At 43.5% G+C, this 23,130-nt stretch overlaps 1 protein-coding gene across 2 annotated transcripts in view; it reads right to left on the bottom strand.

Annotated features, from left to right (window-relative positions):
- Window positions 1-5,845: 5,845 nt before the first annotated feature.
- RSU1 (Ras suppressor protein 1) overlaps window positions 5,846-23,130 on the bottom strand; it is a 193,226-nt gene continuing 175,941 nt past the window's right edge. For both annotated transcript variants that reach the window (XM_064592010.1, XM_064592009.1), the window contains one exon: window positions 5,846-6,458. In XM_064592010.1, the coding sequence (XP_064448080.1) occupies window positions 6,356-6,458 (103 nt within the window). In that variant the 3' untranslated portion in view covers window positions 5,846-6,355. The remainder of the gene's footprint in view (window positions 6,459-23,130) is intronic.

The following is a 23,130-nucleotide window of genomic DNA, read 5'->3' as shown; positions in this document are numbered from 1 at the left end:
TAAAGCACCTAACTCTATACCTCAAGGAACTAGAAAAACAAGAACTAATCCCAAAGTTAGCAGAAGAAAGGAAATAATAAAGATTAGAGCAGAAATAAATGAAATACAGAACAGCAGAGCAATAGAAAAACTAAACTTACAGTTAAAAAACAAAAGCCCTAGAGTTGGTTCTTTGTAAAGATAAATTTGACAAACCTGTAGCTAGGTAACCAGGAAGAACCAAAGAACCCAAATCAGCAAAATTGTAAATGAAAGAGACATTGCAACTGAAACCACAAAAATACAAAAGATCATAAGGAGCTACTATGAACTATATGCCAACTAATAAATTAGACAACCCAGAAGAAATGGAAAAATTCTCAGAAAAATGCAGCCTACCATGACTGAATCAGGAAGAAATATAAAACTTAAAGAGACCAATTACTAGCAAGGAGATTGAATCAGTAATCAAAATTCTCACAAAGAAGGGATGCCTGGGTGGCTTAGTTGGTTAAGCATCTGCCTTTGGCTCTGGTCATGATCCCAGGGTCCAGGGATCGAGTCCTGCATCAGGCTCAGCGGGGAGCCTGCTTCTCCCTCTGCCTGCAGCTCCCCCTGCTTGTGCTCTCTCTTTCTCTCTCTGACAAATAAATAAAATCTTAAAAAAAAAAAAAATCTCACAAAGAAAAGTCCAAGACCTGATAGCTTTGCTGGTGAATTTTACCAAACACTTAAAGAAGAATTAACACCAATCCTTCTCAAACTCTTCCAAAAAAATCAAAGAGGAGGGAGTACTCCCAAACTCATTTTACTAGGCCAGCAATACCCTGATAACAAAGCCAGAAAGGACACTACAAGAAAACTATAAGCCCATATCTCTGGATGAAAATGGATGAAAAAATTCTCAATAAAATACTAGCAAACTAAATTCAGCTGCACATTAAAAGGATCATCACTGTGATCAAGTGGGATATATCCTTGGGATGCAAGGATGGTTCAACATACACAAATCAATAAATATATCATATTAATAGAATGAAAGAAAAAATATAATCATCTCAATAGACACAAAAAAGCATTTGACAAGATTCAACATCCAATCATGATAAAAACTCTTAACAAATTAGGTATAGAAAGAACGTCCTCAACATAATAATGGGCATATATGAAAAACCTACAGCTAACATCATACTCAATGGTAGAAGGTTAAAAGCTTTTTCTCTAAGATTAAGAACAAGTCAAGTGTACTCACTCTTACCACTTATATTCAACATAGTACTGGAAGTCCTAGTCAGAGCAATCAGGCAAAAGAAATAAAAGGCATCAATATTGAAAAGAAAGAAGTAAAACTGGCTCTCATTATAGATGACATGATTTTCTATATAGAATACCCTAAAAACTTATCCAAAATACTGTTAGTTCTAATCAATGAATTCAGTAAGGTTGCAGGATACAAAATTAACATGCAAAATCAATCGTGTTTCTATACTCTAACAACAAATTTTCTGAAAAAAAAAATTAAAGATATTGATCCCATTTACAATAGCATCAAAAACAATACCAAGGAATAAATTTAACTAAGGATATGAAACATTTCGACTCTGAAAACTACAAGACATTGAAGAAAAAAATCTAAGAAGACACAGATAAAAGTATCTCATGTTCATGGACTGAAATAATTTTTATTGTTTAAATGTCCATACTACCAAAAGCCATCTATAGATTCAATGCAATTCCTACCAGGATTCCAAGGACATTTTTTACAGCAGAAAAAAAAAAACCAATCATAAAATATATATGGAACCACAAGACCCCAATAGCTAAAGCAATCCTGAGAAAGAACAAAGTGGGAGGCATCATACATCTTGATTTCAAGCTGTATTAGAAAGCTATAGTAAAACTATAAACTATAGTAATCAAAACAGTATGGTACTGACATAAAAACAGATACATAGACCAATGGAACAGAGTCAAGAGCCCATAAATAAACCCATGCACATACAGTCAACTGATATTTGACAAGGGAGCCAAGAACACCCAGTAGGGAAGAGATGTTCTCTTCAGTAAATGGTGCCGGAAAAATTGGATATCCACATGTAAAATAATAAAACTAGACCCCTATCTTACACTACTCAAAAAGAATTAAAGACTTAAATGTAAGGCAGGAAACACTGAAACTCCTAGAAGAAAATATAGGAAAAAAGCTTCCCGACATGGGCTTTGCTGATGATTTTTTGGATATGATACCTAAAGCACAAGCCACAAAATTAAAAATATATGGAACTACATCAAACTAAAACACTTCTGAATAGCATAAGAAACAATCAACAAAATGAAAATCAACAACCTACAGAATGGAAAAAAATATTTGCAAACTATGTATCTGATAAGAGGTTAATATCCAAAATACACAAATAATTCATATAACTCAAGAGCAAAAACATAATCCAATTAAAAAATGGGCAAAGAACCTGAAGAGACATTTTTTCCAAAGAAGATACACAAATGGCCAACAGATGAAAAGATGCTCAACATCACTAACCAGTAGAGAAATACAAATCAAAACCACAATATCATCTCACACCTGTCAGAATGGCTATCACCAAAAAGGTAAGCGGTAACAAACACTGGCAAGGATGTGGAGAAAAGGAACCATCGTGCACTATTGGTGAGAATATAAATTGGTGCAGCTACTATGGAGAACAGTATGGAGGTTCCTCAAAAAATTAAAAACAGAACTACCATATATCCATCAATTCTCCTTCTGCAAATATATCCATAGAACATGAAAACACTATGTTGAAGAGATTTCTGCACCCCCTTGTTCACAGCAGCATTACTTCCAATAGCCAAGACATGAAAGTAACCTAAGTGTCCACTGAGAGATAAATGAACAGAGAAGATGTGGTGTATACATACACAGGAATACTACTGTATGGAAAGTACTCGGCCATAAAAAAAAAAAAAGAATCCTGTATTTTTGACCACACGCATGGACATTGAGGGAGTTATGCTAGGGGAAATTAGAGAAAACATAAACACTATATGATCCCATTTACTTGTGAAATCTAAAAAACAAAACCAAACAAAACTCATAGAAAAGGAGATCAGATCTGAGGTTACCAGGGGCTGGCATGGGAAGGGGGAATTGGATGAGATGGTCAAAAGGTACAAACTTCCGGTTATAAGATCACTAAGTCCTGGGGATGCAAGGCACATCATGGCTCCAGATAACACTGCTGTATGGTATATTTGAGAAAGCTAAGAGAGTAAATCCTGAGTTCTCATCAGAAGGAGAAAACATTTTTTATCGATATGAAATGAGGGATGTTAAATTGTTGTGGTAATCACTTCACAATATATGTGAGTCAAATCACAATGCTGTACACTTTAAAATTACACAGTGCTGTATGTTAACTATATATCAGTAAAACTGGGTAACAAAAACTACTTTTTTTTTTAAGAATTTTATTTATTTGACAGAAAGAGAGACAGTGAGAGAGGGAACAGAGCAGAGGGAGAGGGAGAAGCAGGCTTCCCGCCTAGCAGGGAGCATGATGTGGGGCTCGATCCCAGGACGCCGGGATCATGAACCAAGCCGAAGGCAGATGCTTAACGACTGAGCCACCCAGGTGCCCCAAAAACTAACTTTTGAACTGTGAATAAAATGTTAATCAGGGTACCAAGTAACCAAAAAGTGTATGAGAACATGCAAAAAACCCACTTTAGTGACAAAGAAAAAAAAAAACACCCCGAGATTTTGTATTATGCTTGAATTCAAATATATATTATTTTCTGGATTGCATAGTATACCCATTTAATTTGAAAATAAATGCTTAATATTTTCTGATTACAAAAGTACACATGATCACTATAGAAAACTTAAAGTACAGAATAAGTATTTAAAATTTAAAAAAAATAGGTGAAGGGGATTAGGAGCACACTTATCCAGATGAGCACTGAGTAATGTACAGCATTTTTGAGTTACTACATTGTTCACCTGAAACTAATACAACACTCTATGTTAACCACACTGGAATTAAGATTGAAAACTTAATAAAAAAAATAATAAAAATTAGAAAAAATGAAAAAAAAAAGTTAAAAACAATCTTAACCCCCCAGAGAATTTATCAGCCCTAAAATCCTGGTCCATTTAATTTTTCTGCACATACATATTACAAACACAATTTCCTTTTTACATAGCTAGGACCATATAGCTTTTTAAATTTTACTTTACTTAACTGGAGGATAGGATTATCTCCCTTTGTCCTTAGATATTGTTCTGTAAGTTTTAACGTCTTCATAAAAGTTTGCCATGTGAACACACTGATGCTAACCGTTCTTCCGTGGGTGGGCGTTCGCTTTTCCCCATGTTTCCACTGTGTAAAAAGCTGTAAGGGCAACTTTCAAATATAGCTCTTCGTGTGCATCTCTGATAATGCCCTCAAGATAAATTCCTAGAAATAGAACTTCTGGGTCCGAGTACACAATTTTAAGGTTTTGCTATATACTGTCAAATTGTTACCACCTTCCTGGAGAGAAATTTATATTCCCAATAGCAGTGTATAAGAATGTTTATCTCACATTCCTCCCCACCACTAACTACTGCCTTAAAAAAATATTTGCATTGTTACACATTTTTATTTTTGGTTTGATTTGTATTTTTTTGATTACTTGTGATTCTGGACGTTTTTTCATATTCCTTAGAGATACTACCTCTCTGTGAATTTACGTGTATTGCCCATATTTCTATGGAGAGCGTTCATCTTTTAAGAAATTATTCCTGAGTATATTGTGATATTTTTACTACTACTTTGTTGCTAGTTCAATTTTAGACAAAGTCCTTCCAATCAACAACAGCAGAGGCATTGCTCTTCCTGAAATTTCATGAGCTGAAAAACCAACTTAAAAAATTCAGGCTGAGGCAAATATTGCATCCAGAAAAATTAAGTCGACCCTAACCCCAAACAGGAGGCAGCACGGGGGGATTCCTTAGCCCACAGGAATGGTCTATCAGGAAGTTTTCCCAGAAACAGTAAGGTAGATCTTGATCAGTGGTCTTTCTGATTCAAATGCAAAGTCCGTCTCCCACGTAAATCAGGAATTTTTTGGGCTGTATATTGATTCTGGCTTTTTCCATGTCCCAGTGGTCCTGGTTCTTGGGGGGTTCCACTGTGAAACTGAACGGCGGGGAGACAGGGGTAGACACACCACAATCTGTCTGAGAGGGTTACGTCTTCACACTCCTTTCGTTTCAAGGTACTGGGTGTTGGCAGCCCTCTTAGCACAAGGATGTTTGCTTGGGTTTATTTTCACTTACATCCATATTCCTGTTGGTAAGAACAAAGCTGCCTATCACAGAAGCTACGCAATTGGTTGTTGATTGACCCTGCAGCTGCAGTTTCTACCCTGGGAGTCGGGTGGGGTGTGCACGTTCACACAACTTCGTTGACACCATCAGAGACATGCAGAAGAATGCTCTGCCATGAGCAGATTGTCTGCAGTGACAAGAAACATACTTGAGTTTTTCTTTCTCCGTTTCACAACTTTTGTCTACCAGCCACTGGCAGAAGTCACCATTTCTTCAGCTAAGAAATGCTGCTTTCCAAAATCCTTTGGCAGAGTCTCCCAGAGATTTTTTTCTGCTCCTTCCTAATTTAGAAACAGTCTTCAAAGGGAAAAAAAAAAACAAAAAACAACAAAACCCAAAAAACAACCTGAAAAATCAATCTGAGAAGAAACCAACTCTGATGTAATTTTGCATTTCTTTCCCGGAACGTTTCAGAGTTAACCATCTACAACCAATACAATTCAAATGGGTTCATTTGGGGGAGGGGGGCGGGAATAAGCAAACATGTGCATACCCTAAGATCAGACCGTTCTTTATTCAAGAAGCAACATGTGACACAAATTCAAGATTTTATTAAAAATTATTTGTTATTTAACATAGTATCTCGATGGTTACAGCTTTTAACAAGCTTTTAACAAGGCAAAATAATGAGTTATGTGAATAAACAGAAGAGTGAACGGTGTTAGCTGTGACTTTTAAATGATCACATGGTTTTAATTATTCTTTTGATAAGACGCAACTTTGTGAACATCTATTCAAGGGACTGAACTCCGTGCCTACTATGGAATTTGCAGTTGAATTAGAGCTTTGTTTCCTGCCTTTGGCATTTTTAAGCAAACAAATGGAAATGGTTTTAAGAATTCATAAAAATCTACCACCTACCAAAAGCATTTAAAAGGTAAAGTGATAAGTTCTAGAAAGAGAAAAAACAACAACACACACACGTATTTATTTGTGGGATAACAGTAGCAGAGAAGAGAAGTCATAATGAGGGAAGCAACCAGAAGTTCAGCCCATGCCAACCCTTTATTTGTTCTTGGCTGTCAGGGGTTTCCGGCTGATCTTTTTCGATTTGTCATTATTTTTCTTCGGTGGTTCTGGGTTTGCTTGCATGTGTCTGCCGTAGAGGCTGAAAAGAGAGAGGGAGAAATGGTGAGATTCACCTTGCTAACACAGGACCAGCTTTTATTGGGAGGGCTTTAAAGAACAGATTAATCTCCAGGAATGTTCAGGAAGCCAAAGAAAACTAAAAGATCACTTCTGCTTGGTCTGGGTCAGACATTTTATTTAAGATTATAAAATTCTCTTACACTTACACACACGCGCGTGCACACACACACACACAAAATACACTATGAGGTCAGTTCTGGACAAGTGTCCTGTAATTTCACACTCACTGGGCCGAGCGTGAAAACACCAAAGGAAGAGGGATCTGGGGCTGTGAGAATGGGAGATGCTCAGCCCACCTGTTCCAGAATGAAACTCGAATGGCTGTGAGCGTTGAAGTTGACAATGACAAAAACTGGGTTAAACTGAAGAGACAGAGTGTCCATTGAGTGTGTGGGGGTATAGCTCAGGGGTAGAACATTTGACTGCAGAGTGTCCATTGAGTGAAAAGTGAACATCATGCCTGGCCAGCAGAGCCCAGGGGCTGGATAATGTGACAGAGAGCAATGGTGTCCAAGCCTGCTTTGGCTGCTCACCCATGATTTATAGCGCTGGGACGACGGCCACACATCAATGCCACGTTAATAAGTACTGTTGATTAAATGCTGACAAAGTACCCTACAATTACAGTGGATGGCATTCGTCACAGAGCATAGCTCGCTTATGGCTGAGAGGATTGAACCCAACAGCAGATAGTAATTAATTGATAACTTATGAGTAATCCTGATTAAACAAAATTAAAAGCCACCCTCAAATAAATACGGCTCCACCTTAACTGCCCTTATAGATGAAAGTGTGGCCCAGAGAGAGCCCAGTGTGCATGTCTCCATTCCTCCAGAGGAAAGGCAATGCGTGATCTGCTTGTGGCAACTGCCTTGTGCCACGTGAATGGGGGAGGACACCGAGACTGACCTCCTGGTGCAAGGTGTCCCTTGTTCTAAAGTCCACTCAAGGAGCTGATACTCTCTTGATGCTTGCACCTTGCCAGGCAGACTGGTGGCCTGTCCTGATGCTCTTGAGGACATGGACACCGTGGTTGGTGGGCCAAAGGACGGCCTTCGTGCACAGTTGGCCAACTGATTAATTAGGGAAAGTTGATAGGTGAGAGTGTGGTCTGTCTTCTCCAGAGGCTTCCAAGTGTCTCCCCAGAAGGGCTACGAGCAGGTTCCACCAGCAGTGGCCATGAAGAGAGGTCTCCACTCCCAAGGAGCTCAGAATGCAGAGTCTAGACCTGGTGGCACTGACCCACGAGCCAGAGGATGTACGTCTAGCCAGGGGCTGGGAATGTCTCCAGGTAAAGGGGGGGGACCATCTCCCCATTTAAGTGGATCTTTAAATCTGCCTAAGGCCCCTCTCCCCTACACTTTAAAAAGGGCCACTGATCCCCCTGCAGTCTACGTCATGGACACCCAGGGGCTCTGGATCCCAGGAAAGGAACCACTGGTTTCGACAGAAGAAATTTCAGCAGGCCCAGCTGAACTGCTCTTGCTGCCCCAACCCCACCGAAGTCCCTCTCCCAATCCCGGGAACTTGTGACTGTCCCCTTACACAGCCAAAGGGGCTCTGCAGAGATGATTAAGGATCTTGCAATGGCAAGACTGTCCTCTATTATCTGGGGACATCCCTCCCTCACCCCTGTAGCATCTCTCCCAGAGACATCAAACAGGTTAAAGAAGTAGCCAAAGTAGACTTCTCCATTACATTCCTCAGCTTTAGCAACACATACCCTGAAACATACTTTTTCCTCTAGCAGGCCCGGCCCCTCCCCTCCTCCTGGGACACAGCTTTCTTCACGCTCACACAGCAGGGTGGTGTCCCCGGAGGCCTCTGCACTCCAGGCTCCTCTCGCCCCACACACAGAAAAGGCCTGACTCTGGTCTGTGCATTCCTAGCTTCCTTCTGGCCTCATGTATCTCTCCTCTCTTTCCCAAACCCTTACCCCCAGAAGGGAAAAAAATATCCCTGTTCTTACTCACAGACAGCATTCAACTTTAAGGGTTACAAAAATCTGCAGAAAGACAGCTCCATAGCGCATGAGCTGGGAAATCCGGCAGGAGCGACACAAGGAAGACGTCAGATGAGGGAAAAGAAGATCTGACAAGGGCCCACGTGTCACGTCCTGAAGGAGTAAGAGCTGAGGTGGGCACGGAGGGCTTCCTGGAAGAGGTGGGGGTTTCGCTGGGCCTGACCGTGGTGATCCAGCAAAGTTATCTCAGAAGGGGTTGCAAAAGCTGTTTGGAACTCAGCAAGGCTCCTTTTGTTAGGAAGGAACTAGAATGTTCCAATGTTCCAATGTCTGCCTTTTTTAGTCAGACCCCACTGTGCCTGGACCTCCTGGGGCTACACAGCAAGTCACTACCTAGGGCCAGATCAGAGAGAGCATTTCCTGAGCTTGATGTTTAAATCCTCCTCTTGCGACTTACTAGCTGTGGACTCTGGGCAAAGGATTGGCATCCCCACATCCCTCACTCGCCGTGCCTCAGCTTCTCCATCTGTAAAAAAAATGATGCTGTGTTCTTAGTATGGTGGTATTAGTGTTTACAATGAGCCCAGTACCTTGTTCGTCTACTGGAAGTGGTCAGTGGATGCTTGCTGAAAAACACCACTGACGTGGGGTTGTAGTTGGAGGGATTTAATAAAGATAATTATATGATTACTTCTTTAGGGCTTTTTCCTTTGAAAAAAAATAACATGGTATTTTCTATCAACGCCAAATCCCCAGGCATCTCTGGGAGAAAGGTTTTAATCCTCTTTGAAGAAAGCAACTAAGGCAGAGCTAAATGCATGCCCCCACTTCCTCGGTGAGTCACTGGCAACGCGGGGATGCTGCTGCGTCCTCCGCCTCATCCCTGACTCCTCCAGCTGCGTGCGCAGACCAGACTGGTGGGCCATGCCCACACGGAGACATCACTGGGCTAGAGCAGCAATGACAAGCATCTGAGGGTCTGAAGTCTAGGGTTCCACTCCTGGCTCCACCAGGGATTAGCCATGGGGTTTCCCTTTGGTTAGTCAGCGTGGTGGGCAGAATAATGCCCCCCACCCCCAAAATACTGACATTCTGACCCCTGAAACCTGTGAACATATTATATCATAAAGGGACTCTATGGAGGTGATTAATTAAGGATCTTGGGCTGGGGAGACTAGCCTGCATTTTCTGGGTGGGCTCAGGGTAATCACAAGGGTCTTCTGAACTTCATAAGGAAGGTCAGAGTCAGAGAGATTTGAACATGTTACACTGCTGGCTTTGAAGATGGAGGAAAGGGGCTCCCAGCAAGAAACGCAGGCAGCCTCTCGAAACTAGAAAGGCAAAGAAGGGCATTCTCCCTGGGAGCCTCCAGAAGGACGCAACCCTGTGGACACCTTGATTTCAGACTTCTGACCTCTGGAACTGTAAGAGGATCTATCTGCTTTGTTTGCAGGCACCAAGTTCATGGTACTTTGTTACAACAACAGGGAACTAATGCAGTAAATGGACCTTTCTGGGCCTGATAGGGCAGCCTAGAAGTGAGGTGTTTGCTTACCTTCAGCAGAAGAAAAACGGGAGACTTTCTGGGGATAGCAGGTCATTGAAAAGAAGGAAAAGTTAAAAAACTAAGTTTCGAAAAGGGCAAAGGATGCCCCAAAGGAAAAAATGGGTGCTGTTTCTACCAGAAAAAGAGGGAACAGGTGAGCAAAGTGTCTCCTCTCTACTCTAGCCGGACTGGATGCCCCCTGACCCCCCTCTATTCTCTGAAGCTAACACCCTGATCCATGTTTTGAATGTACCCAGGATTTCACTTCTAGAGGTGGCTGAGTGAGACATGGGGAGGCCAATGCCACTGGAAGAAGTTTCCCAAGAGGAGGGGGCATGCCACGCCACATAAGGCCACATGGGGAAGTGCCAGGATTGGTGAGGAGGCAGAAGGAACAAAGCAGGGAGCAGGACTCCGGTCCTTTATGGTGGTTCCATGGGAAGGAATGGGTGGGTTTGAGTGAATTTACTGTTGGACAGTTGAAATAATTTCCAGGTGCTCGAGGCTATCAGGCTGGCCTGCAGTTGTATGGGACCTGGCCCTAGGATGATTTAGGGCAGGGGAAATAAGGGCTTGCTGTGTGGGAGTTCCATGAAGGAGGTGGTTGAGGTGTTAGCTTTGGATTGGTTTGGTTGGTTTACATATCAGAGACAACCTGGCAGATAAATTGGTTGCTCTCTCTAGGAATTAAGCTCGCCCTGGAAAGGGCAGTCTCTCCCCCCGCCTGCAAGACCTCCGAGATGTCAAAACAGCATAAAAGACAGCAAATAAGAAACATGACTAATTAATACAATCACAGCCTTCAGGATGGCTTCTGTCTTCCTGACCCCACATCCCCACCACATGACATACTTTGCCCTTGGCCTTAGCTTCTCTGACTCCACACGCTCCTTCACCCTCCTCCACCTGGGAAAACCCCCATCATCCCTGACACCCTGGCACAAAGCACTGCCCAGACCAGCATGTCTCCTTAGCACTCTGCTCAGGCAGCACCTGTCCTGCCCTCCTGGAGCCCACGGCACCCTGCCCTGGGGATCCCCAGACAACAGTCCCAGGGCTTCACTCCCCTCTGCCTTCGTGCACCCTGCTCACCCTCAATGACGGGTGACTCTGGGCAAGTGGCTCAGCTGTCACAGTCGAAGCCCGTATCTGCAACCTAAGGGTGAACACTCCTAGCTACCTCGTAGGGCTTGGGCGAAGATTAAACTGGACCCTGGGAAGGTCTTGTCTGTGCAGAGACTCAGCAGACGTTCCAGAACAGCAGCTGACATCTTTGACCTCTCGCAAAGGTCCAAGACTCAGGCTGAGCTGGCCAGTTCCCCCCAACCTGACATGTTGCCTTTGAGCACGTAACAGAACCAGGAATATGACCTTGTCATTATGCGCCTTCAGAGGGAGGAGGCTTCCAGTGGGCCCTGAAATTGGGCCACCAGCTTGAGAGCGGCGACAGAGGGAACCTGGCTCAAGGTCACCAACAGGGCAGCAGCCGTTGGGGGAAAAATGTTCAAGCCCTAGAGCAGAGGGACCCGATGCCACAGAGTCTTAGAAAGTCTCCTCTCCCCGACTCACATGTGAGGTGGACAGAGGATAATTGAAAGGTGAGTAAGGAGTGGAAAAAAACACCAAAGAACAATCCAAAGTGACAGGAAAGGTTCCATTGTGCACAGGAGTCTGATGAGCATGCTTCCGTCACTGAAGAGAACCTCAAAGGCGGGGGGCCTCTGGCTGCTCTCCGCTGGGGGCTGTGAGCGGGCTGGTGCCACTCAGACCCCTCCTGGGGCTCTCATCGTAAGGAGGCTGGTATGCATGCTTTTCTATTACTGATATCCAAATTTTACTGAATACGGGCAGTCTCATTGTGGAAAAAAATCCACAGGAGTCTTCTCGTCTCTTCCAGACCCTCAATCCCTTCAGGGCTGCAGCAGAAGACCACGGTGGGCCCACCCCATTCCTTGTGAAAATTCCCTCTCTTGGCTTCCGTGCACCATCTTGGTTCTTAGTCTCTCCTTTGGACATTTCTTCAGTCCTTTAGTTTCTGCTTCTACCTTTGTTTTCTCTTCCCTAGAAAGGACATCTCACTTAGCAGTCAGTGACCACCTCTGAGCAGCACCTCCCCACCTCCCCCCCGCCCGCCAAGCCACCACCATCTTCAGCCCCTGCTGTGCCTGCCTTACTCCCACTTGGACACTGAGCTATTACACTCAACCAAAGCACAGAACAGTTTCCTACGCCGACTTCCACAGGTCTGTCCCTCTAGGTCTCCAGACCTTGAGGATCAAAACACAGAAGTCACTTTGATGTCTGCCTCTTTTTTTTGGTGATCACGTAAATCAAGTCTGATTGGCGCTTCCTCTGAAATTCTTAGCCTGGGGACGCCTGGGTGGCTCAGTCGTTAAGCGTCTGCCTTCGGCTCAGGTCATGATCCCAGGGTCCTGGGATGAAGCCCCGCATCGGGCTCCCTGCTCCACGGGAAGCCTGCTTCTCCCTCTCCCACTCCCACTGCTTGTGTTCCCTCTCTCGCTGTGTCTCTCTCTGTCAAATAATAAAAAAAAAAATCTTTAAAATCAAAAAAATTTAAAAAAAAATGAAATTCTCAGCCTGGGACCAGGGAAGTATCTGAAACTCCAAGCCGTGCTCTAGGTGCTTTTTCAGCAGGAGGAGAACACAGCTTTCAATAGCTTCTCAAAAGGGTCATAACCCAGTGGATTAATTAGGCTCTTTATGGTGCTTATTCTGATTTTCATCAACCTGTGATTTTTATCTATTCTTTTCCTCTGCCCAAAAATAGGCCCCATCATATGGTCATTAGATTATTATAATGGGTCCCTTCCCTCCTCCAATGTGTCCTACACCTGGCAGAATCATCTCTCCCTGGTTCACGTATGGAAAACAACATCCACTGCTCACCAGGTCATGTACCTAGCCTGGTACGTGACATAAAGCAGCCACAGGATATGTCATGTAATGCTGAACTCAGCTACTTCCTCTCTCTGTCCTCTAGTGCACCTGAGTGCAGGAAGGCTGGTCTGGAGGAAGGCAATGTGGCGGACAGTCAAGATAACCTGGGGGCGAGCCCTGCCACCTAGCACCTGTTAACCTCAGAGTCCTCCCTCTTTCCAGAATATCTGTTACCTTCACTGGAAAATGGGATTAGGTGCACACTGTCTACCTCGCAAGTGCTCTGGCAGCCAGAACAGCTTGGGCTCCTCCGTGTGTTTGAAAAATAAAATGGTGCTAAATCGATCTGAGCCCTGGCAGTAGCCCTTCCTACCAGGCAGCAGTCCTTTTGGTCTGTTTCTTGCTGATCTGTGTTAACTGCTATCTGGAATGTCTGCCTGGGTCCTGTTCTGCAATTCGGATCCCATCTGTGTTTTTAGGCTTTTCAGGGCTTTCGCCCCCTGCCCCAATTTCTGCCTTCACAGGACACTATGGGATTTATTAGGATTTCACCAACAAGTCCTTGATGGTACACAGGTTCCTGCTCTCAGCTTGTCATTCTGAAGTCCCGGCAGTGCCATGATTACGACACATCGCAGTTACGCCTACCAGACATTCGGCCCCCACTGTCACAACAATCCAGGGAAGAACGGGCTTTTCTTCATTTTTCGAAGGAGGAAACCAAGGCTTAGCAAGTTTAGGCCCGGATCAAACCCAAGCAATTGCTCCCAAGTTCAAACTCTGATGCGGGGCTCGATCCCAGGACCCTGGGATCATGACCTGAGCCAAGGGCAGATGCTTAACCCACTGAGCCACCCAGGTGCCCCCCAAGTTCAAACTCTTAATGCACTGAATTATCTTGTCTCCCATCTTCTTTAGATTTCTCAAATTTGTCTTCTTAATAAGCCTACCATTTTCTTGAGGGTGGGGACTGCAGAGTTCACTTCTTTTGTATTCTGTATACTCAAGCACAGCTAGAAGCACATTGTGTGCTGTGTAAATATTGTGTTTCAGAATGCCAGGTATATGAGAGGTACAATATGCTGTTCTTAAGTCATTTGCTCATGTCATATGCCTCCCTCCTGTTGTTTTGGGTGTTTCCATGGAAAGTCCTTATACAGACCAAGAAAAGAACCAATCTGAAAATCCAAGTTCTATGGCCGGTGACAATAATGGAGAGAAATAATTCTGTTTATAATCTGTAATCCTATGGTGGGATGCTAAATTTAAAGTCTCCACAAATAAATCTGTGGACAAAGTGTGAAGCCTGGATTATTAATAAGCATTTTGTAATATCTTTATTTATCCTATCTAGCAGCTATGAGGGGCTGGTGACAGAACCTTAGCACAGAAACTGCTGAGTCTTAAAGAAGAAAAAAAAAATTAATAGTTACCATATTCCCAGGAGAAATCTCATTAATTCAAAAGGCAATGATTTTTGAGATCAAACCTCTAAGAGATGGTTCCATGCAGCTCCCTAACGGCAGTCTGTGTCTTTCCCGTTTTTCTCCATTAAAACCCCTCACGCCTCTGCATCCCCAACACACAGTAAATCAGAGTATAAACATGCATTTTGAAATCCATGGAAATAGCCGAAAGGAATTCACAGATGGCCTAAGACGGATATTAAGCTATACAAAAATATAAAATATAAAGCAGATTTTAAAATACCCCCGTACATTCTGGGCTCACTATCTGCCCCATTGGAGGGGAGAAATGAGGATTCTGGCAGAGCAAAACTAACAATCTCGTGCACAAAAGATGCTCATTAAACTTCATCATCCTGTCTACTCTAATGATGCTTTTACTTAATAAAAATTCCCCGAGCAGTTGCAAGGATATTAGGCAAGGTCTTTGGTTATGTATCAGAGGTCCGAGCTGTCACCAGGCAAGCATGCAGTTCAGGGGGTAGATTCCCTGGGGAAGGAGCAAATCCAGCTTTCACGAATACATGCAGAGAAAAATCAATAACTGCAACTTGCTTCCCTGCTTAAGCATTTAAGAAAACAGGTAATCCTTTTAAATTAAACTGTGAAGTGCTAAATGTTGCAATCTCCAGAATAAACTAAAAGGCAAGAGGAAACAAGTCTAAGGGCATTTGTAAGTTTCTCAAACAAGCTTTCTTAATAGACTTCATACCCAGCCTGAATATTTTTTATGAACAGAATTATTTTTTGATCTAGTACTTAACATTTGCAGAGATTAAAAAAGAGACATCTAACCATACATGCGTGTGTTAGTGGTACACACTCAGATATACAAACTTAACCATAAATACCAGGGAGTGAGGAATTCTTTTTATATGTGCAATCTGCCCCCTTCAAAAATTATTCTTAAAAAACACTACTGTTAAAATTCACTAAATTGAATCTGGCTCTCAAAAGCCACATAATAAAGTAATTCTCTAACAGATCTCTTAACACGGACAGCTGGATATTATTAATACCACGTAACCATAAATTACTTGTTGCGATTATATAACCTACTTTAAATTTCACATCCTGCCAAACAGACTTGACTGGAGAGATTACTTCAGTTGAGGCAAGAGTGAGGCGCCACCCAGAACCGTGAATTTAAAGGCAGTAAGACCATCCGGCTACATGTTCAGTGATACCATCGACACAAAGTGGATCAAAGCATCAACAGGAAAAGTCACCCTGAGTAACGCCAGCTCAACTCCGAGGCCAGTGGGTCTTGGCAGTAAGCTGATCGAAGGTATTAACAAAGCTGGAGAGAGATTCTGCCCCTCACAAGTGTTGGTCTTGGTCAGCGGTACAAACGACGGGGTAAATGTTGGCAGTGGGCATTGAAGCACCGCCCCCTGCCCCAGAAAGGTGGTGAGGACCCAGGCTGGGAGTCCTGTGTGCCTGTGCGTGTCCTGCTAGCGTCATGTCTCTAAGAGGAAGCAGAGAAGACAAACGTGGTTGGCTGCCCCAACCCTTCCAACTCTCTCCCCTCTTCCGCCTCCCACCTCCCACTCCCAGCCCCCAGCACGTGGGCAAAACACGTCAGGCCCCTGCCCACTTTTGAGATTCGTGCTTGCCATTTACTCTGCCTGGAGTGTTCTCGTGGCATCCCGGAGACAGGCACGACCACCGTCTCCATCTTACAGATGAGGGTATGGAGGCCCAGAGCAATTCCACTCCTTGGAGGTGGATGGCTATATCGCCTCCACATTAATGTCAAAACTCGGCTCAGTCTGACACTGTTCCCTTTGCCCGGGGGGGAGTGGGGGGCACAATGACTAGTTCATACATGAGCCTGTGGTCAATTTGAGCCAACTAAAGAAAGACCCATGATCTTTGCTCAAACCGTCAGGAAGAGAAGTTCTTTGTTTTCCAGTGATTTTGGTGAGGAGCCCAGGTGTGCTGTCAGCCATACTGACATCTTGTTTAGAGAGCCTGCCTGAGAGAGAAACCAGCCCAGAGAAAGCAGAAGTGAACGATGAAGAGGGATGGGTCCAATGACACTGAGCCCTTACATCATGCCATGCCTGAAGTCTATTGTTTTGGTGGATTATTTTGAGCATAAAATAACCAAATAATCCCCACTTCTCTTAGTTTTGTGTTTCTCACAATCAAAGGGATGCTGAGTCCTGACTGACTCCTCACTCTCATCTACTTCCAATGTGAAATCCTAAGAGAGGTCCTTTTGCCCACATTACCCATCTTTAACCACATTCATTTCCTTCACACCAACAGTCACAATATAATTATTTTATTTATTTGATTCCTTGTTCTTTCCTACCTCCGTTAATAGCAGGCTACCTCTCAGAGAGCATGAACCTTGTCTGTCTTGTTGGGTATCCTCTGTGACTGGAACGCCACAGGCATGGCATGAGCGTTTGTTGACTGAATGAAAGCGTACATCACTGCACTTACTGGGATATACTGAAAGTATCTAACTCTGTGGACAGCTTCCCAAAGGGATCACTAGTGCCTCTGAAACAGGGACTGTCTTAATCATTGTGTTTCTCCAGTGCCTGCCACCCACTAGTCACCCAGTAAGTATTTACTGGTAGACTGCAAGACTATCTTAGCCAATGCATCTATCTCCCAATGTCCTCAGTTCCGCGCTCTTTGAGTGATGATCCGTCAGCTTCCCATTTCCAGCTGACTACCAGAAGGGCATGTGTCATGCAGGCCAAGGCAAGTGTTCTAGTCTTTGGGGGCAGTTATCCTGTCATGGAATCTTGGTTTGTACATCAGTTCCCTATGTGTTTTCCTCTGTTTCTGCAAGATTTCTGAGGCGGGAAGGCTGCCGGAGAGGCTGGAGGTACAGTAAATGCACCACTGCGCCATTTTGTGAGGCCTCTTGGGGGCCCAGTCTGTCATCCTCTTGTGGAGACTCACTTCCACAGCACTGTGACCAGGGGTTTCCATAAATTCCTTTAAAGTACAGTGGGCTTTTAGTGAATATTAATCCTATCTAATACTAGTAAGACCTAGTTGAAGATAGTAATTGTTTTTAAAGGGTAATTAAGTGAAAATGAACATTAAAAAACCAGTAGAATCCCACCCCCCCCTTCCTTTGGACAAATTAAAAACCAGAATACATTTTTATGATCACGGAAAGGTTAAGAGTCTTTCTGGCCACATGATGTGGTTCCTTCATGAATGGCTCAAGGTTGTTTACGACCTCTAACATGATTAAGCTAGTGACCACAATAGCAAAATTCATCTAGCACTTACTGTATGTTAGCACTTCTGCATGAAGCTTCTATGGCATTTTCCAACTATCAACTCATTTAAACCTGAAGCAATATCGCATGAATGAAAGAAGGCACGTGGCTCCAGATATAAGTGATAACGCAAATGAAGAGCTAATGTCACAGAACTAGGAATGTTAGTGTCTAAACAGAGAAACTTCGCTTTTTCTTCTGTTTTTCAGGTAAGGACAAATAGTAAAAGCATATTTAGAGGTTATTATTCCTCCTACCCCTACCCCTCTTCCTCTTTGTGGCTAACCATTGGGACTCTCTGTTCCTGAGACTGCTCCTTCCTCAGTTTCTCTCTGCCCAGGTGGCTTGGTGATTTGACCATGGCAGGGGACTCATGGCCAGGTCAGTGGAAAGCTAGCCATTTCTTTAAATTTAAGTACAAGCCTATAGGTTCCCGGGGCAGGGCAAATAACACTTGAACTGAATTCAGAAGGCTTCGGAATTAATCTGGTATCTGGATAATCTGCTTCCCTAGACAGAAGATGGGGCGTTTGGACCTACATAGGGGTGATAACTGTCTAGCCTGCACCCTGTCACACCCCTCACGGGGATGACTGGGCGCTGCATGAGACAGTACCCAAACCCCGCCCAGCTTGAACCGTCCAGGCAACAGCTTGAACCCTGTAAGAGTTGGACATCTGAATGGAACTGGCCAACTTTACACATGAAGCTTGTGTAAGCACTCTGCTTTTATTAACTTGTCTAACCCTCAAGGAAAATCACGTTAAGTGAAACCTTACAGGGTTCACCTCTCCGAGGTTCCTTTTATGTTCGGGTCAGATTAAGGCATGATGCTTGCGCTCTTACACAGCATTGTATTATGTGCCCCTCTTTTCTGTGAGGCAAGTCACGTTCCACTTAAAAAAAACTGAAAAATAAAAACTTAAAAATAAACACCAGAAAGCAACCATCTATATAACAGGTGGACTTATGCACACAGTGCTTTATCTAGGAGGCTCTCTCTCACCAAGGGGACCTTCAGGAAGCGGCAGCTACAGAACACTGAACTACCCATTACTCCAGGCCGTCTCCCTGGCAAAGTGGAATCCCCCCTCATGTAAACAGCTCTCTCTAAAGTGGGGAGCCCCACTCCTGGAACATGGCCTATCAAGTTGAACTGTGCTTTTCATCCATTCCTGATACCAATCTTTGAACTCCTGGCCAAGAGTAAGGAAAGGCCAGCAGGAGGGGAGGAGACCAGCTTTTGGTGGCTAAGAAACAAAGTGGTATTTGGGAACAAGCCAACAACTGTTGAAAGAATATGGACTCCCACATATAGGGATTGAACAGGAGACAAGCCTTTAGATCCCAACCTTCTTTGGTTACACGTTCATGTTTCTGAGTTTTGTGGAGAAAACATACTCCACAAAGGAATAGGGCATTTAAAAACTACTTTTAGCCTGATATATTGAGCAGATTTCATATATGTCATCCACTCCCTTCTAGATTTTGTAAATCAGATTTTTAAGAGTCTCTGGGAAATTTATGGTCTTCGAATGCAAAAGGTTAGAAACGAAGGTGTTTGTGAGTTTATGCTTGATGTTAAGAAGCATCTCCTGGAGGACTCATGCATTAGCAATAAATCTGAGTGAGAACCCCGGGAACACATCAAGAAGAGGATAGGATTCTCCCCTGGGGCTCAAGCTTTCATTGTTTGATGCCCCCAGCAGGCCTTGTCGACTCAGAGCAAAACTGTGGCCGTGGGTGGGGAGGGAAGAGCTCACGCTTGTCATAACAGACCTCATCCAAGAACCTCAAGTGTTTCATCTAGGAATCTCACCCACAACACACTCCTGGAAGGTGCGAGAGCATTCTAAATACAGATGGTGAAAGTCAAAGCAGGAGGTGGAAAAGCCAGAGGACCAGGATATCTGTGGAATACCACCCCGGGCTGCTCTTTTCTTCTGGTTTCCAGGATAGGATATTGTGGTCATGATGTGCCCAGGAGGATGACAGCTGGGTAAGAAATGACGAAGAAATGCGTGCACAAGAGCTTTTTCAAATACTGACAAACCGTGTTCTCAATCAACTGATTCAAAGGGACCTATGTTCTCGGGGAAAAATATTCATCCCCTGAATAGCTTCTCATAAAGATTTCTGCCCAATATATTTCCCCCCGGAATGGCCAAAGCCCCTCTTAGTCAGCAGTACTTGCTAAACTGAATCACTACAGGGAGTTAATTTTTCTCCTTGTCAATATTTCAGAAAGCTATTTTTAAAATCTTATTTTTTAAACACATATTAGTACTTCTAATTGGTAGAGACAAACTCCGTACTTTCACAGATCTACAGAAGAGCTCTGTCCAAAACACAAAATCCACAAATGTAACTTCCAATTTTCTAGGAGCCACATTAAGAAAGTAAAAGTAAACAAATGAAATCAACCTTCATATATTTTAACCCAATATATCTAAAATATGATCATTTCAACATGTAATCAATATAAACATGATTAATGATCTACTTTATCCTTAATTTAAAGACAAATGACTTAGGAAATATATCATGTAAGTTTAATTTTTTTTTTGTACTAAGTGTCTTTGAAATCTGCTGAGTATTTTTCAGCACATCCCAATCAGACATCTGTAATTCAACAGCTCAAGAGCCGCATGCTGTTTGTGGTTACTGTGATGTACAATAGACACAGACCATGTGAATATGGGGGAGTCGAGCCATCTCTTGTACTAAAGGCATTCTGAGAGCTGAGGGACTCTTTCTTGGCACTTGGTTTTTGTGCTTCAGAAAAAGGAACGATGGACGGACACATGGACACACACATACACACACCCAGAGTATTTTTTAAAAAAGTAATCCCACTTAGGTAGAGGTTCTTCCACTATCTTCAATTATTTATAATAGTTCTCAGTATGAGCCTGGAAAAGTCTTCAGGCCAATATCAATAATTCCCAAAGCTCATGAACACTACTTGGTTGGAGAAAAGTGTAGTCAGTCCTCTTTCCCCAAAACAAACACAAACCCAGCTGTAAGAGCGGAAGGTCCTCAACTCACAGCCAACCAGGCTGCACTCTCCGCAAGGCTTCTACTAGGAGGGGCTCGAGAAGCAGCAGCTGCAGGCTACGAGTACTGTGCGTCACAGGGTTTGGCCATTTCGCAAGCAAGCTGGACTTCCTCACTAAGCTGGGCTCCTTGTGAAGTGACAAATACCAATTCTAGCCTCGGGCACGTCACTCTGCTCTGTCTCCCTATCCGTCTCTGACCTCTGGGCCAGGAAGTCTGGGGGATGAGCCACAGGGAGGTCTATAGAAGCTCAGTGCCAATGGTCACGAGGCAGGGCTTCCCACTCAAGCATGTAATAAAGGAGAAAACTGGGTGCTTAGAAGAGATTGGGGACAAACAGTAAATCTGCTGGCTATCCCATGGCTAACAGTATTTTTTAATTTGCCATTCCTCACCAAAGTATTTTTTCCATACAATTCAGCAATAAGAAACTGAAAACTAAAGGAAGGATAGGATCCCAAACTTGTCTACTATTGAGCTTCCAGAGATGCCTTCATTATTCTTTTGACAACTGTTGACTTGTTCCCAAATGCCACTTTGCTTCTTTCCTTGTCACGACACAGCCCCTCACCCCTAGCCTCTTTGGGTTTCCTTGCTCTGCTTCTGCCTCCCATGTTACCTGGGGGCTGTCACCTTTGCCTCTGGCTAACACTGTTGGTGACCCTCTCTTATGGGGGGCACTTGACAGGGTTGACTTTGAAACTGCCCACAATGAGCCATGTAATACTGGCTGAACATGAAGGTTCTGGACAGACTTAGCCGCTATGCAGCCTGGGCCACTCCAAGCCTCAGTTCTGCAATCTAAAAAACAGACCTATGCTGCCCACAGTTTTGAGGAATGAATGAGAAAATCATGCAAAAAGCTTATCGCTATGCATTAAACATGAACTTTTTTTGCATTACAACCACTCTTAGGAGATGACAGGTCAGTTCTGCAGGATTTCTCACAAATGAAAAAGAAAGGGTCCAAGCCCTGATACGTCTGATTTCCAAATCCAGCCAACTTTTCCAGAGAGAGGGAGGGGAAGAGAGAGAGAGAGAGAAAGGGTATCTTTCTCTGTGCTTAGCATTGATGTGGGAGTTAAAACATCTGGCACACTGTTAGACCTGGTTTTGAAGTTCATCTCTAACAGACAGCAGCTGGGTAACCTTGGCAAACTTACCTAACGTCTTCTGAACATGCTTTCTATCTGGAAAGTGGGAATGAGAGGAACAGTACATATCTCACAGGGTCACTAAGAGGATGAAATAACAAGGTGTTTAGCAGGTACCACACAGGTGCTCAGTAAACCAAGGCTGTTATGTACTCTGTGCTCTGAATTGGGACTGTCCATTCTAACCTTGGTTGAAGCCAGAGCTGCAAAATGCTCTTGGGTTGTGTGCTGAAAGTTTTACACAAAACACAGTTTCTTTCCAAAGAGATGTTTTTTAAAGTGCTGTAACATGCATGCTTGAGGAAAACAGCAAATGGCAAAGAACATCAGGTGAGGATCTTAAATATGAAACTACTAACAAGCTGGAACTCAGTTAAGCGTCTGACTCTTGGTTTCGGCTCAGGTCACGATCTCCGGGTGGTGGGGCCAAGCCCCATGTCCAGCTCCACGATGAGTGCAGAGTCTACTTGGCATTCTCTCTCTCCCTCTGCCCCTTCCCCTCAACACACACTCTCTTTCTCAAATAAATAAATCTTAAAAAAAAAAAGCTTAGTCACTTTCTGAGCCGGGTCTTCACTGAATATAACATATAACCATGCTAGTCAAGGAGAATCATGGAGAAGCTTCCTCCAAGAAGGTTCACCGGCTTTTGCTCTGTCCGTGGTTCTGAATGGGCAGCTCTCCAGAACAAAGTGAAGAAATGAATAAAGATTAGAGTACATCGTTGTGCTCTTGCTTCAGCCCTCTCATTCACAGGCTGAGCTGTTCTCAGATCTATTCAGATGGGAACCACATTATGTAAGAGTCAATAATCTTTATGGTAACTCTGCAGTGAAAGTGCCATTTGTTGTAATGAACACTGATCATAAGTTAAGCCCCTAGCTACTCTCTCTGTTATTTTTCATTATACTGTTCCTTGCTCTGTTATATTTCAGGAGTACTGAGGGAATTCATCCAACTACGTTCGCTAGTCAGCTCTTCGTTACTCAGATTAGATTCTGCTAAGATGCAACGAAGCAATTTGCAAACACACTGATTCTTAAGGAAATGCATCAGACGCCGGTTATATGTTCTCCTTGCGGATGCCAGTGGACACCCGCCCCTCCCTGGTTATTTGTCCCCCTTAATTTGCTATTTTCCTCTCTATTTATCTTCCACTCAATTCACAGTATGGTTCTCTGGGCCCAAATCCGAGAGACTATTAAAGTGTTTCTGGGTATTTTTTTTCCTCCAGTAACGACTCTTTGTTCAATTCGACACCCAGAATAATGTTTCCAAAATCATCACTGCCTT

This window comes from Mirounga angustirostris, unplaced genomic scaffold (genome assembly GCF_029215605.1).
Source record: "Mirounga angustirostris isolate CCGP_5_RB_7025 unplaced genomic scaffold, mMirAng1.0.hap1 SCAF_5, whole genome shotgun sequence".
Classification (NCBI taxonomy): Eukaryota; Metazoa; Chordata; class Mammalia; order Carnivora; family Phocidae; genus Mirounga; species Mirounga angustirostris.
This window is presented reverse-complemented; position numbering and strand designations above follow the sequence as displayed.